The 17,016-nt window shown below is 38.7% G+C and overlaps 4 protein-coding genes across 4 annotated transcripts in view; 2 read left to right on the top strand and 2 right to left on the bottom strand.

The window, feature by feature from the left end:
* The window catches only part of LOC101312889 (group 2 truncated hemoglobin YjbI-like), a 771,661-nt gene that overhangs the window by 40,737 nt on the left and 713,908 nt on the right, over positions 1–17,016 (top strand). The window lies entirely within an intron of this gene.
* Positions 2,443–3,354, bottom strand: LOC101299644. Its single transcript, XM_004292868.1, has one exon. It carries the CDS (start codon positions 3,352–3,354, stop codon positions 2,443–2,445), a length of 912 nt encoding a protein of 303 aa, XP_004292916.1.
* Positions 6,334–8,701, bottom strand: LOC101305529. The gene is made up of 2 exons (XM_004291225.1): positions 8,178–8,701; positions 6,334–7,287 (listed from the first exon to the last, which is right to left on the bottom strand). Exons 1-2 carry the CDS (start codon positions 8,685–8,687, stop codon positions 6,508–6,510), a joined length of 1,290 nt encoding a protein of 429 aa, XP_004291273.1. The 5' UTR covers positions 8,688–8,701; the 3' UTR covers positions 6,334–6,507.
* Positions 10,955–15,218, top strand: LOC101299151 (WD repeat-containing protein DWA2-like). Its single transcript, XM_004291204.1, has 13 exons — positions 10,955–11,109; positions 11,194–11,277; positions 11,364–11,496; positions 11,776–11,887; positions 12,336–12,435; positions 12,822–12,946; positions 13,274–13,343; positions 13,619–13,707; positions 13,829–13,874; positions 14,201–14,274; positions 14,372–14,445; positions 14,518–14,576; positions 14,904–15,218. Exons 1-13 carry the CDS (start codon positions 11,065–11,067, stop codon positions 14,943–14,945), a joined length of 1,053 nt encoding a protein of 350 aa, XP_004291252.1. The 5' UTR covers positions 10,955–11,064; the 3' UTR covers positions 14,946–15,218.

Raw genomic sequence — 17,016 nt, 5'->3', positions numbered from 1 at the left:
AGTTAGTACGTGAGAAATGCTACGTTGGGTGAATAAGAATGTTGTTTTGAACATTAACTTAACGTCTTAAAATTAGGAGGGCGTCCTTCTACTTAGTACTTATCATGAAATCATCATAAGATAAAAAAGACGTTACTAACTTTTTCCTGGTACTCATCATCACATGTAGGTTCAAATCACTATTTTAGTATGACAATAGTACTACTTAATAATATCATCAGATAGTATTATTGTCTACTATTGTCATACTATTTTTTAAATAATAATAATAATATTAATACCTCACACACCCTACATATGTCCTTGAGGTTTGAACCTGACCATGACCTTAAAATTGTTAGTTAAACACTTTAATCAACCAAGTTACAGTTTACCGACAAACTAAAATGGGGATGATATTGTTTTCAAAACCAAAATCAAGCATTATACTGGCAATTACTAGTCCATAACTAAGATGTCATAACCATAATAATTAGAATGTCTTGCATGTGGTAACTTTAAGATGATAGTAACCGTTGTATGTGTCATTTACTGAATTCCTATGAGAATTGTTTTTGAAATCAGATATGAAAGAAGAGTGATGGTGATGTACTTGAAAGTAGAAAGGGACGTGATGATTCTTAAATCTGAGGAAATCTGTATGAAAAGGAGTAGTCATTGGAGGCTGGTGGAATTCCAACTCAGTAAAATTTGGCAGCATTTGCTTTTGTGTAACAACTCGATCATAAAAGGGTGAAAGACTGAAAGTGTTTGGTGCAGTGTGTCTCTTTTTTTGTACGTGTTTGCTTTTGATGAAGTAGTGGGAGATGGATAGAGATAAAGAACAAGAGGAGCAGAAGACATGGACCTGTGTTGAGTCCTCCTGTATCCCAGGAAAGGCAAACTTTTTGTTCCTCCATGTGCTAGCTAGCTATAATACGAAACAGTCGAAACTAACTGATTAGTCATTGGGCTCGAATTTGGTCCTAAAGTAAAACTAAACCCACATGAATTTGCTACAAGCAAGAGGCCTGCTCCAATAGAAAGCCCAAAATATGAAAACCCATAAACCACCTTATGGGTGGGCCAATTTAGACTAGGATGTTTGTTTGTTGGGAATTAGGCTAACTATGACTGTCTTAAATAAGAAGTCCAGTTTGGTTAGTATCATAGATTAATATTAGTACAATCTAAAACAACCCACATGAGTCCATAATAGTCTTAACAAATAAGGAGGTGTAATGTAGTACTGAGTACCAAACGTGCACTTGACTAATTTGTCTGTTTGAGAATATAGTTGACTAGGTTAGTAGGTTGAGTAGTTTAAGTTATGACTTATGACATAACCATAATTCTTAACCTCCTCCCTCATGAAGGCAAATAGGCACTAAAGAATGAAAATGGATACATTCAATCATTATGTAACCTACCAATATTGCTTTGGAACTTTTAGACCTAGCTCATAATTGGAAGTTGAATGATAGATAGGAGCATCGTTACATCTCTATTATTCAGGCCACTTGTAATTAGTTGGGAATCGAAGAACAAAAACATGGTGCCCCATCTTACCCTATGCTAAAAGATCGAGGATGATCAGCTGTCAATGACGGTGCAATGGAGAATCCATGCCTCATAATGTACAATTATACATAACAACAACTAACAGAAGTGAAGGGGGTGGACAATTAGAGCAGCAGGGGTCATTATATGATAGGACGAGTTATATTGTATTCTATATACTACAATTTAATCATGTGGGCGTTTTCTTTTTGTTTTGAAGTATACAAATACGTACACTACCTTACACTAACCGTATGGAGCAATTTTCAGGTTCTTTTTCCACAGTGTTTCTTCTATTGGAATTCAGACATTCCAGTTATATACACAACTTTCGTGGAATTGCAGATAATAATTAAGGATTCCGGTAATCACAGGCCGAATTTTTCTTCACCAAATTATTAACATGAGAGCAAAAATCGACTAAAAGATAGACCATCGGTTAAGTAGCTTAACTGACAAGTGATAATATTAAGGACATGATGAATAGAGTCATTCTCTAAACGGCCAAAGCCAGATTAGCTATTGGCTTTCCATTGTCTCATACTTAATATTAATGATACGATTAACAGCAGGCCCATGTGCTTAAGCACGACAATTAGCCAGCATTGGCACTACAAAATTAAAACCCAATGACTTTGTTCAAGATGACAAGGAAATAAAGGAAATCCCTCAACTTCTTATCCGTATTGTAACCAACTAACCATAATATGAAAGCTCAAAAAATTGAAGTGTGAGCAAAACCAAAACCAAACAAAAAATTGAAGTGTGAGGATTTAGAGATCTTTGTATACTAACACACAACTGTAATTTATAATCAATGTTTGAATAAAATCAATTTACAAACGAAAAGAAAACCAAACTAGCTAGATATGGCATCTCTATCTATTAAACTTTGATTTTGTTTTAGCTAGTAAGAGTGTTGAGCAGCGCAACCCTTGCGTTAATCAAACTCCTGAAAACTCTTTCACTGCAAGTTTCAATTCCTTCAATGGAGGCCTCCAATTCCCTCATTTTCTTCAAAGTAAATTTGACCTCTTCGGCTCCTTTCTTTCTCAAACCCAACAAGCTCTTCACCCCAACTTGCTCGAATTCATGAATCCCTTGATCCTGATCATCAACTTTGCCTTTCTTCATCATCCCCATATTCATCCACGTTGTCGATTTTCGCGGCCCGAAAGACAATGCAATTCCGTTAAAGAGTGCAACAGATACCATCACCGTCACCTTAACGACGTCGCTTACAACGGCGGCGAGCTCAACATCTCCGACGTTGACAGTGTTGGGAGAGACAGGCTCGGATGACCTAGTACACATTCGAACTTCGTTCACGAGCTTAGACATTTCGTTGGCCACTCTCTTCCGAGCTTTCACGTACAAACCAACCCTAGATTCGTCTCTCTTCCTGATAGCCACTTCCACCGCCGAGTGCTCCTCCTTGAGAGCCAAAACGGAGCCACGGAAGATTCCATAAACGTCGACGAAGCGGAGGAACTGTTCTAGAAGATTCTCGACGGATGAGTAGTGTGGCTGGCGGCGGAGGGCTTCTTGGGTCTGTGGAAGCTGGAGAGTGTCGTCGAGGCAGTGGTGGAGCTCCGTCAGGCGTGTCAGGCCGTCGACGAGCCAAGCGGAGGAGGAATCACACGTTGAGGACCATGATTGAAGTTCGGAGATGTGGTCCTTGAGCTGAGAGATCAATGGGTGAGATCTGCATGGAAGACTTATGGATCTGGTGTGACGAGACAAGGTAGGTTTGGACGGACGGTTGGGATTTGGTTTGTTTGGGAAGGAAAGGGAGCGCCGGAAAACGCCTACCATTTCGAGATTTGACTGGAATTCACTTGAAGAATTGGGATCGGAGTTGGAAACAAAGACCGTTATAATAATATATGTGAATGGAAGATTGTATTTATAGGGAGTATGGATGAGAAGAGAAGAGGCAGCTAAGCATGGGTTTGGCAAGTTGATAGAACAGGCTGTTAAGCTGGATTAGGTAGATACTTAATCAGCTAATCATGTGGGTTTTAGGGTATAAACCAAGGCGCGTGCAGGTTTTGGTTTTCCCCGTGGAGATATGGAGCACCATGCATGTGGTTTGTACACGCTGTCTCCATCTCTATCTCTCTATATTCTTAGGTCCCGTTTCGATGAGGAAAGCAAAATTACAAAGAAAAAACTCTAGCATAACCTAAACCAGAGAGTGAAAATGAAAAACTTGAAGAGTGGCCTGATTAAGAAGAGAGTCCGGCCAATATCCCATATTCGTAGAATGATCAAGAGACGCTAAAATATCTGTCACAAAATTAGTCTTCTTTCAAATATGAGAGAACTCAATACGATGAAATTCTTAAAATCTTATTTTGTTGTTGAATGTTTCATTAGCGATAGTTGGAGTTTTCCTTCATGGTTCTAAATATCTATAGTGAAAGTACGTTAATGTATATACCATATAGAAAAGAGCATGTTAATTGACATGAATCATAAACACAAAATTTACAATGATGAAAACATTAAGCAATAAGATGCTAAGGACGTTCGATTCATCTGTGCCGTTAAGGGCATCGTTAATGAATCTAGCTATGATCAACCCAACAAACCTTCCGGCTCTTAACTTCGCATAATAGAATTACAGGATGCATACTTATTAATTATGTCACATATATAATCGAGCCGGGAGAGAATATTAGCTAGCTAGGATGAACACCCGACAAACCTTCCAACTGTTAACCTCGCGTAGTAGAATTACAGGATGTCTACTGTCACATAATCGAGTCGGGGGACAATATTAGCTAGCTATATTAGCAAACTCTAAGAACATGGACACATGGTTTTGCAGACATAATATTGCTCTAAACAAGATCGCATCTGTATTTCGAACTGTAAACGCGTGCGGGGTTCGGTGTTAGCGGCATTCGATATTTTGCGATGCCATATATCTCTTGGAACTTGAAACCTTAATTTGAAATTTGTATAGCTCAAGCTACGAAGTTGGTCGAGGAGGATTACACTGACCAAGTTGCATATATACTTTGAGTTCTCGATCACCAATATTAGCCCTAAAACGCTAATTAAGCTGTTTAAGTAAACTCCGGATCCCCTAGTTTGTGGAATTCAGGATTCAAAAACCAGACAACTCTGATGATGTTGTCCTTGTTTTACTCTTAAGAATTTAGACCGAGCTCGATGTGTGCTTACATATTATATGTATCTATCAGTGCGAGAATTGAAAACGAAGTCGGAGATTCCGTGTCCCCCATGCATGAAATATATGAGTGAAAATAATGTTTTGGTGATGGAAGTTGAAGTTTTGAGGGTTTCACGTTTGTATTATGAAGCATGAATCATATGATTGTAAAGACAATGCTTACATTATACACAGTGGACGATGAGTCATCCCACGACGAGATTACAGTTGTTAGCTAACAAGGTATCTTATTCGGCCAATTATCCATTTATAGGTCGATTACTAACGTATAAACCTAAGAACTTATCCACAAAAAAAAGTATACCTAAGAATGTGTCACGTTTATATTATGGTTTATTCTTAATTGACATTTCATGGTCTAGTTAGTTAGCTATGAAAGGTATCTCATTATCCATTGTATGATTGTTTAATCAGAGTAAATTGTAACACCAAGTTCTACCTAAATAAATAATATTTGTGAGAGTTCATCCTTGATTAGTAACAAGGTCACACACACATACTTAGCAAGACGGAAAATTCTGCTATGCAAATATGCATAGCATGCAGGTTTGGTTTCCAGACATTTTTTTTTTCAAAATTGCCACCCTACCAATTCTATGCTATACGATGCAGCCTCTTCCTAGAGTTATATGATTACTATGGATGTCTGCGCTCCAAACAAACCTAGTAACATACGTTTCCAGCTACACAAACTTGCTTCATATTTGTTGCTCAACGTATCTACATTTTGTGTTCATTACACAAACATACAATACAACAAGAATTATTAAGAAAAATGACTTATTTATTATACATGTGTATAACATACATCAAGCGGTAAGCCGTCAAATCGTCTTGAATTTTAAGTTACTAAACAATCAAACAGCTCACGGTTTGATATATGTCATACAAATACTCGCTTGTGTGGCATCGTCATCATCTAATAATTCTAACCATCTTAGATGGGCCGGGTGTTCACGTACATAGCCCGCTAAGCATCGCAACGGATAAACATTAGAACATTGCAGTACGCACATGGATCATGAATGACAAGGCAGATCATTCTCTTGCCACGTGTTTGGCGGTGGAGTTTATATTGATCGAGTCCCTCGGAGCAATTTGGTACGTGGTGTTCGAGCATGGTATTGAGCTTAGAGAAACCTCCGATCAAATTATTCAACTAAAATAGTTAACCGATCAAGTATGGAAGAGCAGCGCGAGAAGCAAGTAAGAGAGGAGGTGCAGCGGAAAGAGAAGGAGAAAGACAGCGTGATTTCAGATATGACGCCTGTTAACCGTGAGGCGTACGGCGGTGGATTGTACGGTCACGACGACAAGGATGATTCCGGCGAGGGTCGACGTCGTAAAGATGCCTCGGCGGCGGAGGAAAAGCCACATGTGGGGAGGGCGAGTGACACCCAAAGTGCCGATGGACCAGTTGAACCTAGCCAACCACCCAAGCATAAACCACCACCTTCCACCGGCGACCGAGATCTTGATATAACTGGCCAAACTTATATTCAGTAGCTAGCTTAAGGATATTTATATGATGTAATACTTGGGGTTCTTAATATATTTCTGTGTTTTTTCTTGTATTCTTCGGATTTTTTGGTATCAGATTCTTCTTTTCTTTGAAAAATTCACCACCATAAATCATATATTAGTCAAAAACATTATACACTACAACAAAAGAGAAATTCTACAGGAGCCAAAAATATCCCTCTATGCCTGTGCTTGTATGCTGTTTTGTTTTGGTTAGTTTCGTGTATTGTAAGGAGCTTGTAGCTTCACTTAGGACCCGAACTGATCCCTGTCTTACAAATCTCGTCGACCGGCGGGGTGTCCCAGATCCCGGTCCGGTTTCTCATCTGATTAAAATCAGCAATGCACTTGTCCACCGTCAAACTCCACACTCGTTTTCGCTCAGCACTCTTTTTCTTCCCAGCTACTCTATCAAATATTTTCTCCCAACCCTTCTCCCAATCCGCATGCGCATTGCAAAGCTCGAGCGCTCCATTGGCCCAGTCCGTCCAGCTCCATCCTTTGTACAGGCCCTCCATCACGTCCCCTACGCATGGGCCTTGACACACAGGCTTGCAAGGCCTGCATTTCGCCCCACTCAATGGGCCTGGGCTCGACAGGGCTGCAACCGGAACTCCAAAACGCGCAGGCGGGAAATCATACTTGCGGTCTGAAACTATGCAAAACGGGAGTCGTTTTAAGACCGGAGTCACCCCTTGGGTGGTGAGCTGGGCCTTGAACGCCGTCTCCGAGTTGAGCTGGTGCTTCCCTGCAGCGTCGAGCTGGGGTAATAGTGAGAGGCGAGAGAGGGCCACTGTGGAGGTGTTGAGGTCCCCGATACCAAGACGGTCGTTGAGTCCGCCATAGTTGGAACCGGGAGGGACTAGGTACTTGCCCGGTACAAAGAATTTTGAGTCGAGCGGGGCGTTCCAGTACCCGTCGACTCGGGTTCGGACTATCCAGTCGTAGGTGAAGTTCTTCTTCCTCTGGTACTCTTGAATTAGAGTTAGACAGCCTTCCACTAGATTGAAATATTGCAAAAGACCCTGCACAAGCCACAACAAAACACATTAATTAAACACCTAAAATTCTTACTGTTCCAGTTAAATAATCATGGTGAACATTTTCACGGTAAAAATAATTTTGATTAGAGGCTTGACAATTGCTTGAAATAATTATGAAAAAAGAAAAGAAAAAAAAGAGAGATGGCTAAAAGCTCAAAATCAGTGGGTGGCTGTTGGCAGTAGTGCCGTTCCACTTTGGCCATTTCGGTTGCAGGTGGGGTCCACAGACGCCTAACATGGCTGGGTCGAACATGTATGATCAAATGATCACCACCCTCCATATTTGTACAAAGCTTTGACCCAAAACCATCTGATACAGTTTATCAGTACGTTACAGTGATAATTCGATCACGTGCTCCATATTCCACGCGCACGTGACCTTACTGTAAGAGATTTTCTTTTATTAAAAAAAAAAAACGAGAAGGAAAATGAGGATGTGCTTGTTTTTGGTTTAAAACAAGTACGGGAGTTAGGCAAGGCTCACCGAGTTTTCATTACTTTGGTGAGCAACCTTAACTTGCCACCATACCGATATGAACAACGAATCACATTTACGCACCATCAAAACAAGTGACAGGGGTGTTTTTTTTTTTTACTGCAGACATTTTTACATATCAGTTTTGAAAAGCTTCAGAAAAATCGCCTACCAAAAACGAACGTTTCAAAATCGGAAACACACAGTCGCAGCAAGAACGTTATTCTCAATGTCTCAATGGCGAATTTGGACGCGTTTATTTGATAGAGAAATTAGAAGACTACCAGGGTTCAACTATGTCGTCGTCAACTAAATATCCCATTTTGTTTTCTTCTAAATATTACCAAAATTAATAAATATAATTTCCAAAAAAAAAGAAAGAAAGAAAGGAACGAACCTGGATGCCGTTTGGGGAGTTGTGGGCGGTCAAGACTCGGAGCTGCAACTCGGACTCAGGCATCGGTTTCGGCCGGAAAATCCTGACGGACGCGAGCCTCGGCGCAGACCTAAGAAGCGAGAATTTGAAGGCGTTCTGGTCCATCGGACTGTTCAAGAAAAGATCCGAATTCGGATACTCTCTCAGAATCTTCTCCACTATCGACGGCCCGGTAAGCTCGAACCTCCGGGCCCCACCCACAAGGCACACCGCAATTCTCGACCGATCCAGCTCATCCTTCCACGACGGCGCGACGGTTGAGTTGACGGTTACGCTGTGCTGCTGGGGCTGCAGGATCGTACGGCCGAGAATGAAGGATCGGATTGGGGATAGGGGGTTGGAGGGGGCGGAGGAGAGTGAGAAGAAGACTATGAGAGAGAGGGGAGGGATGAGTAGGAGGAGGAGGCGCCAGTCGAGATCGGAGAAGTAGCGGGCGATATACATGGCGGCGTTTTTGGGATTCTTCAGCATTTTTTGGACACGATTTTGATGTCTCTCATCTGAGGAGGGTGATTGTTATGATGGGAAATTTTGGGTGACTTTTTGTTTACTTCTCCGGCTTTATTCAGTTACTTTTTGCGATTCAAATTTGAGGAATTATTGTTTAGTGATTTTTTTTTCCATCCGATGGGCAGATGACAAGGCGCTCTGGCGTGAGGATATGGTTTGCGGTGGATATATAGTTGAATACATGTCATTTTAATGATAGAGGATTTAAAGAAGAAGGTTTATTTAAATCAGCAATAAATAAACGGTTGGATCGTATTTACTACATCATTTTGATTATTTAAATAATCGTTAACTATATATCAACGGTTGAGTTGTATAACAGATGCTAGATGTTTTAGTGTATAGAAGAATTTTCACATTTTAACCGGAATTTTGAGTTTTCAAATAGTGAGATTAATGGGTAATTGATTTGTTGAGTTGTCCTGGTCTCTTTTTTCTTTTGGGGATTTCATAAACCTCATTGGAAAAGTATCAACTATCAACCAAAATCATTTTTATTCATCAGCTTAATATGAGTAGCCATGTTTAGCATGCAAGTCCCGTCTCTCACTTGTCGTGGACTTATGGTAGCAAATCTGATGGTTTTCAACTTCGTGCGCCTACGGTGAATGAATAGTCTGTCTTTACTGGGATATTTTCGTAAATTTAGGTTTGAAATATCAACTAGTTAAATGTGTTATTAATTTGCTTACAAAAATGATGTGACTTGCGACTATACTATTATTTATGACCATAAGTTAGTTGATTATGTACCAAGTAATGTTGAATTGGCGTGTGATTTAGATCAAAATGTGAAAAGCAACATGGTAATCGAAATGCTTTACAGTCTCCACAGCTATATGCTAATGAATGATAATGTTGCATAACTGAATACAAATTAAGTGACCCGTGAAACACAATTTTACGATTATGTGACGTATAAATATTATATGATACATTGTTGCATAAGAAGATGTTATATGAACCAACTAAAGCTATTCATTTTGGTTAATGAAAATTGTAATGGAATGAGCCACTATGAAAAAGGGGGGAATAAAGGGAAAAAAAAGAAGGCTAAATGCATGTATTGTTAGAGCCAGTTTTAACATTTTTAAAGATATACGACAAATAATTACAATGTAACCTCATAGAGAACTTGTACCCACTATTCGTATAATTTAAAAATGAATTTATCATCATTTGAACAAGTTTGGACGAGCCTATTGAAACTCTTTCATTCATATCTCATTGCAAATCATAGTTTTAGATTAGTTGTCCAGTAATTCTTTAAAAGGGGCGGATCCGTGGCATCTAAAATTATAATCAATATTATAACTAGAATATCATTCATTAGATCTAAGGGTAATTAACGGTTTGAGATAAGTCATAAAGAACTAAATCATTTTTTTTCTCTTTAATTTAAATAAATTATGGATATTTTCCCATCTTTCTATTAAATACACAATAAAAATGGGAGATTACCTACTATGCATTTGGAATACGATTAAGAAGGAGTTAACGCCTTAATGGTTTCCCATTGATAGTCATAAGTAAGGATTAGTATCTTCCAAGAAGAAAAAAAGGTAATCATGAGTAGAGAAACCGTTAAAATGGGAGTGAATTTATATATCAAAGTACTCGATCATCTATAGTGATTAATTTCAATTAGATGAAAAAAAAAAGATGAGAAAGAGGTAGAGAAGATTGAAACTTGGCCAATTTTCGAACGTGATTTGGTATATTTTTTGTCTCGTTTTCTCTCAAGTAGATGAGTTTCAATAAGAAAACAAAAGACGAAGATGAGTTTCAATAGAAAGTCAATTAACACCCTTTTAATCCCTATTAATTGTATTCCAAATTCATAGAAAGATAACCTAAATTGATATAAATTAGAAGAAAAGAAAAGTAAATGATTTAGTTTTAAAGATTTATCTCGACCCTTAATTACGATTAGATTTAATGGAAGAAATTCGGGTTATAATATTTATTATAATTATGGGTGTCATGGATCCGCCCCCTTCTTTAAATTTTATTTCAAATACTTAACAACAAAAAAATCATTTGTGAAGAACATTCTAGCTAAAGCTTATTCAACAAAGAATTCAAATCTAGAAACAATGGAAATTGAAAAGTATGCAACCAAGAGAAAATTGAATAAAGTATTTTGATATTTGCAAAAACACCAAAAACCCGCTATGTTGGGCCCGTCTGCCCGCCTTATTCAGCAACATTAGCCCAAAGGAAGAAAAGAAGCAAAAAACCAAAAACGAAAGTCGTGGCCGTTGTAATTGTAATCACTGAACAACTGACAGTGTTGCAATCGGGTTTGCATGCAAAGAGCTGAAGCAGCAGCGCAGCAATGCAAGGAAGATCATCGGGCATCGGATACGGTCTCAAATACCAGGTCAAATCCCCAAAACCTTCCCCCAATCTCAAAATACCAGGTCAATTTTGATTCTCACCGTCTGATTCTCTGCGTCGCGTCCAGGCTAGATGTATATCAGATGTTAAAGCTGACACAGACCACACTAGCTTCATCACCGGCACTCTTAGTCTCCGAGAAGAAAATGAGGTATCCTATCCTTTGTTTTAAATTTTGAAATGAATTCGGAGATTATCTAATTCGGATCTGGATCTAATTGAATTGGAATTGACTAGGTGCATTTGATTCGGCTCTCTTCGGATGGAACTGAATTGGTATGCGAGGGCTTGTTTTCGCACCCCAATGAGATCTGGGACATTTCGTCCTGTCCATTCGACCAGCGTATTTTCTCTACTGTTTATTCCACTGGTAATTTGTTCATATTTTTGTGTACTGATTTTTCATTTATGCATGTATTTGTATGTGCATTGCTATATTGCGAATGATTATCAGTATTGTTCGAGTTGGTTGTTACAATCGCAACATTTGAATGGTTAGGGAGTATAAGAAACACTGCCAAAAAATATTCGTGACTGCTCTGTGTTGTCCATCTTGTTTGATTATCTCATTCTGCCTTGAAGTCCCTGCAACTCTAGTATCTTGAATGTGGGGTAGTTTTGATTTTAATGAGGTTTGATGTGCTCGAAGGTGAATCATATGGAGCGTCGATATGGCAGATCCCTGAGTTATATGGTGAGTTAAATTCTCCTCAGTTGGAAAGAATCACCACCCTTGACGGAGGTGTTGGCAAAATCAAATCGTGAGTTTGTTAACCTGGTCTTTCTCTGTACATTAGATGACTAGTTGTCTTTCATGAATTTTAGTTGTATCATCTTTCTTGTTTTATATACTATTATTAGCTTAAACTGTTGGAAAAATAAAAAAGAAAGCTTGTATAATGGTAAAGGATATTTTGGAAGTGTAATATATATTTTTTTTCTTTCTTTCATAGTGATTAAACTTGAGGTTTGCGAAAAAGGTGTTCATATTATGTTCTTGGGTCATTAAGTGCTTAAAGATATTTCGTTGGTATAATCTTCTGGTCAGATTATTAACCATCCTATACTGCAATAGTTATCTGCGGAATATATCTCATGTTGTTTTTGTCTTGTTCTGCCATTATTTTCAGAATTGAGTGAACTTTGTGTTATCTGTTGGACTTATTGATCCCGTCGCTCTCTTTTTGAATGCACTTATACATGGAACAGCATTATTTGGTGGCCATCTGGAAGGCATGATAAGCTGATCAGCATTGATGAACAAAATATTTCCTTGTGGAGCTTAGATCTTTCCAAAAAAGCTGCTCAGGTATTTTATATTGAAGCCATGAGATCTCTTGTCAATCATCTGTAATTGTAGTATACAACCATACATAGATGGATAAGAAACAGAGCCTGTCTTCTGCCAATATTTAAAACTAGACAATTTTCTACAAAGTTAAAAAATGTTTACACTTTACATTGTGGGAAGAATTCAGTAGAAAAAGAAATGTTGTTGGGGAAAGATGCAATGGAGAGCATTCACAAAATTGGCCTCCTTCCTGTCCTTTCGTGTTTTGAGTTTTGTTACAGATTTTGTTGGGACTGTATGACCTTACAAGTTCTTGCTACCATAGCTCATTGCACTTAATGGAGTATCTGTTTCAATCCAATTTTAACAGACTAATTCCTGTTTTGGTCTTTTTCTCAATCCAGGTACAATCGAAGGAGTCAGCTGGTCTTGTTGCTCAATCTGGTGGAGCATGGGATCCGCATGACATGAATGCTGTTGCAGTAACGTGTGAATCATCCATTCAATTTTGGGATTTACGGACAATGAAGTATGTTTCCTTTTAATCAGGGTCAATCTGGATGATTAAAATTTATGGTCTCTCTTGAAGCATGTATCCAGTTTTTACTCGGGATTTGTTTTGATTTTGGTGAATTTGCATCATAAGTTCATAACGGGAAACTAGATCTGGTTGGGGAGAAGAATATCCAAAAAGAGGAAACTAGATTATGTTAAAGTCTTTGGACAATATATGTACTTTGATCAACCAAGAAATACTAAAACTATTTTTGGGGCTGTTGTGTATGAGGTTTCACCTTCTTGTTGTAAGATTCTCATCAAAGTCCTCAACTGATCAAAACGAATTGCTTATGTGCAGGAAGACAAACTCAATTGAACATGCTCATGTCCGCAATGTTGATTATAATCCCAAGAAGACACATATACTTGTAAGAATGTAGTTCTGCTCCACTGAATGTGCTTGTGCCATACTAATAATTTTATTCATCATCCCCAATGATTACCTTGAATCCATTTGTAATTTAGAAGTTGACGGGTCTGTTGTGTAATGCAAATGGTTAACATCTTACATTCACAGTAGTTACACTTATTTTAATCTAAAAAAAGATCACGTATTTTATAACGGCCTTGGCTTAATCTTAATTTTTTTTCTGTGGCCTTTTTTGTTTCTGTTACCATATATAAATGGTTAACATTTTTGCAGATGACTGCAGAAGATGAATCTGGGATTCGCATATGGGATCTGAGGAAGCCAAAAGTTCCCATCCAGGAACTTCCTGGACACACACACTGGTAACTATATTGTGTTCCGTTGCATTTGATCTTTTCAACCATGTTTTAACAACTTTGTGGGTGCATCATGGGGGAAAGGGTTTCGATATTGCATTGTTTAATCTTTCAAATATGCCTGCAGGACATGGACTGTCAGATGCAACCCTGAGTATGACGGGCTGATTTTGGTTTGTCTCGCTCTCTCTCTCTCTCTCTCTCTCTCTCTCTCTCTCTCATATAATATGTTCAGTCATTTTGGATTCGGGTTAGTGTGCTGCATATGTATCACACCAGCCGTCTTTCAAATTCGCCTAATTATTAGTTATGCTGTATTCCACTTCCTTCATCTTTTCTCATTTTTGCATTCCAAATATGGTACCAGTTTAGACCACCGTGATAGTGTGGGTTTGTGCCCACTGTCTTCTCTCTCTAGACATTTTGCCTTGTTGGAATGACCAAAAACTGTGGTTTACATGATGTTGGGTTCGAAGCTAATAAAACTGTATTACCACAGAGTTCCGGCACAGACTCAACAGTCAACTTGTGGTTGTCATCTGCACCTAGCAACTATGAATCAATAACTGAAAGGTAGTTTATATTGATACCTGATGTTCAACGAAGTTTTCATATGCTGATTCCTTGGCTCTTTTTGATTAATGTTAAGGTTCTTGTTATCTTTTGGCAGCCCTGTAGAGTCACCAAGTAAGCGGATTGATCCATTGCTCCACTCTTACAGTGATTATGAAGACAGTATCTATGGTAACTCCCACAACTCCTTAGGCATATACTTAATTTTTAACTAAGACTAACTATTTTTACTTGAATTTGCAGGTCTCACTTGGAGCTCTCGTGAGCCTTGGATATTTGCATCACTGTCCTATGATGGAAGGGTAAGAACACTAATTTGTCGTCTGGGAAAACCAGAAAGAAGCTCCAAATTTAATTGGAACTCTATGGAAACAAATCAAACAAACAAACAAATAATTCTCTAGGAGCATGAATCTTATGCTGTTTTCTGTTGGATGATACCAGTTTCATATGCATTTGCAACTTACTTCAGTTGCAATATATATGCAATCAAATGATCATTTTGTCACAAGGTTTGAACATGCATATGTTGTTGGAGGAACCATCCTCAATAACTTAAGAAAGCGTGTTTGATGTGGAACTGTAATGCCATGATGGAAAATGGAACTTAATTTGATTCTTTTTCACAGGTGGTTGTGGAATCAGTCAAACCATTTCTCTCAAGGAAATAAGGTCCGACACAAACTGCTTCATTGCTGTCATCTCGACATACTCGGTGCGTGTGATTCTAAATATCTTTGTTAAAACCATAGGATTTTTTTTACACATTTTTGGGTGATCTATGCTCTGTGATAATACACTTTCTGATAAACATCAGCAAATTTTGGCGTATGTATACTATTGCTATACTTATACTGGGGAATACAATGCTTTTAATGAGGCAAAATGGTAATGTTAGGCAACTGAGTTGCATGTATATCAGTAAATATCATTGTTTTCCCCTTTCTGTTTTCATATTTATTCAATAACTCCCATCTTTCCCCCCCTATATGTAGTTATGTACACGCATTGCAGCTATTGCCTTACCAAGGTGTGAATGTAAGCAGATATCCTCTCTAACGTCATGAAATGAGATGTCTATGCTGCTATAGCCTCTATGCATACACAAATTGTACTGTTTCTGATCTAAGATCTCTCAGCTTTTGCATTGCATTAGGAATAGTATGAAACCCTACAATTTTTCAGTTATGGTAATCTTTCTATGATGCTTTTGTGATGGGAATTAAACCTTAGACTGCCTAGCCTTGGTGTAGCCTCAGATCAGGATTATATTGATGAGTAGGATCTTCATATTTTCCGAGTCCACACACGTATTTTCCATTTTTTCATCATGTGGGTCAGAAAGTTAGAGGTAGCCATTAAATTTCAAACTTATTGCGTCGAGTATGACATGACATGGAGCTTATCCAAAGTGAGGAGGCTGACGCTCCTATCATTGATATGGTATCAGAATATATATTTGATTTTGTTTGGTTTCCTCGTCCAACAGCAGAGACCCAAGTTTTCTCCCACTCATGTATATAATCCTCACACGTGTCATCATTGTTTACCAGAGCTCTGTTGCCACGTCTTGATTTACACGTAGGCATGGGTTGTTTAGCTTATCCGATCCACAAAAAGGTCTGGCCATGTCATTATGGTGCTAGCCGCTGCCACGTGGTGAGACCAGGAGATTGACCTTTCCAGTAGCCGTGGGTCACTCTGGAATCCCTGACCCAATAGTATCGCACTTTTACGTTGTGTTGTTACCTGTCTCTCCCACCAAGTATATCTATATCGTCTTGTTTGATCCACAACTCTAATTAGAAGACAAAGTGCGAATGAAAACAATGTTTAATCTTTGGCTTATTGCCTTTGAGTTATCTTCTATTTTAGTTGATTTATTGAGAGGATAGTAACCAACCTAAAACCACAAATAAGAGAAGCAATTGGTGCATACTAGTGCGAGAAGATAAGCTAAAGCCAAATTTGACACGTTTTAAATTCAAAGGATGATAACGTGAAATAGACGTTAAGCGAGTAGGTTTAGGGTTGGAGAATGTTTTTGATACATAATACTTACGCAAGAGGTATTATTCCAAAACTAGTATATATGATAGCCTTAAAATTTTGGTTCAAAAACTATATGTTACTTGATAGTCTAATACGAAACTCTCCGATAAGTACCTTATAATGACGCTCCAACTTCTTTTCTGTGCACGTGCAATGCTGCGACTATGCATTGCAGCATGACCACTTTAATAGCTTCAGAGTTCGAACTTAGGTTGTGAATCATGTAGTGAGGAATCATCACATCACTTACCTTTATAGAGATGAACCTCAACCGATTTTGCATTTGGTTTTTTGTTTGTTGCATTTGGTTTTAGAGTTTAGGGAACTAGTGAAGCACTTGTTGCCGCACGAAACGACGACTCTGCGCGCCCCAAAGAGGCAGAGATAGAAGCAAGCACAGTCCTTGGGCCCCAGCGTGCTCACGTGTAACGGTATAAAGTTTCATCTCCGGATTCGTGACATCCCATCTCATCATCAATTTATCGTAAATATCTCACACTCATTATCTCACACCCACCGCGCTATTATCAGTCGGTCGGTCACTCTCTTATATGAAAATGAGCAGAGCAGAGCAGAGAGGAGAACAGTAAGCCCTCGTCGTCCATCTGATCTTGAGCTTTAGATTCGCCCCGAAATTCTCTCCGTCGCTCTCATTGGCCTCCCTCTCTCTCTATAAAAACCACCAGCAAA

This window comes from Fragaria vesca, linkage group LG2, assembly GCF_000184155.1.
Source record: "Fragaria vesca subsp. vesca linkage group LG2, FraVesHawaii_1.0, whole genome shotgun sequence".
In the NCBI taxonomy this organism is placed as follows: Eukaryota; Viridiplantae; Streptophyta; class Magnoliopsida; order Rosales; family Rosaceae; genus Fragaria; species Fragaria vesca.
The sequence above is the reverse complement of the archived record's forward strand: the minus strand, read 5'-3'. Positions and strand labels throughout refer to the sequence as shown.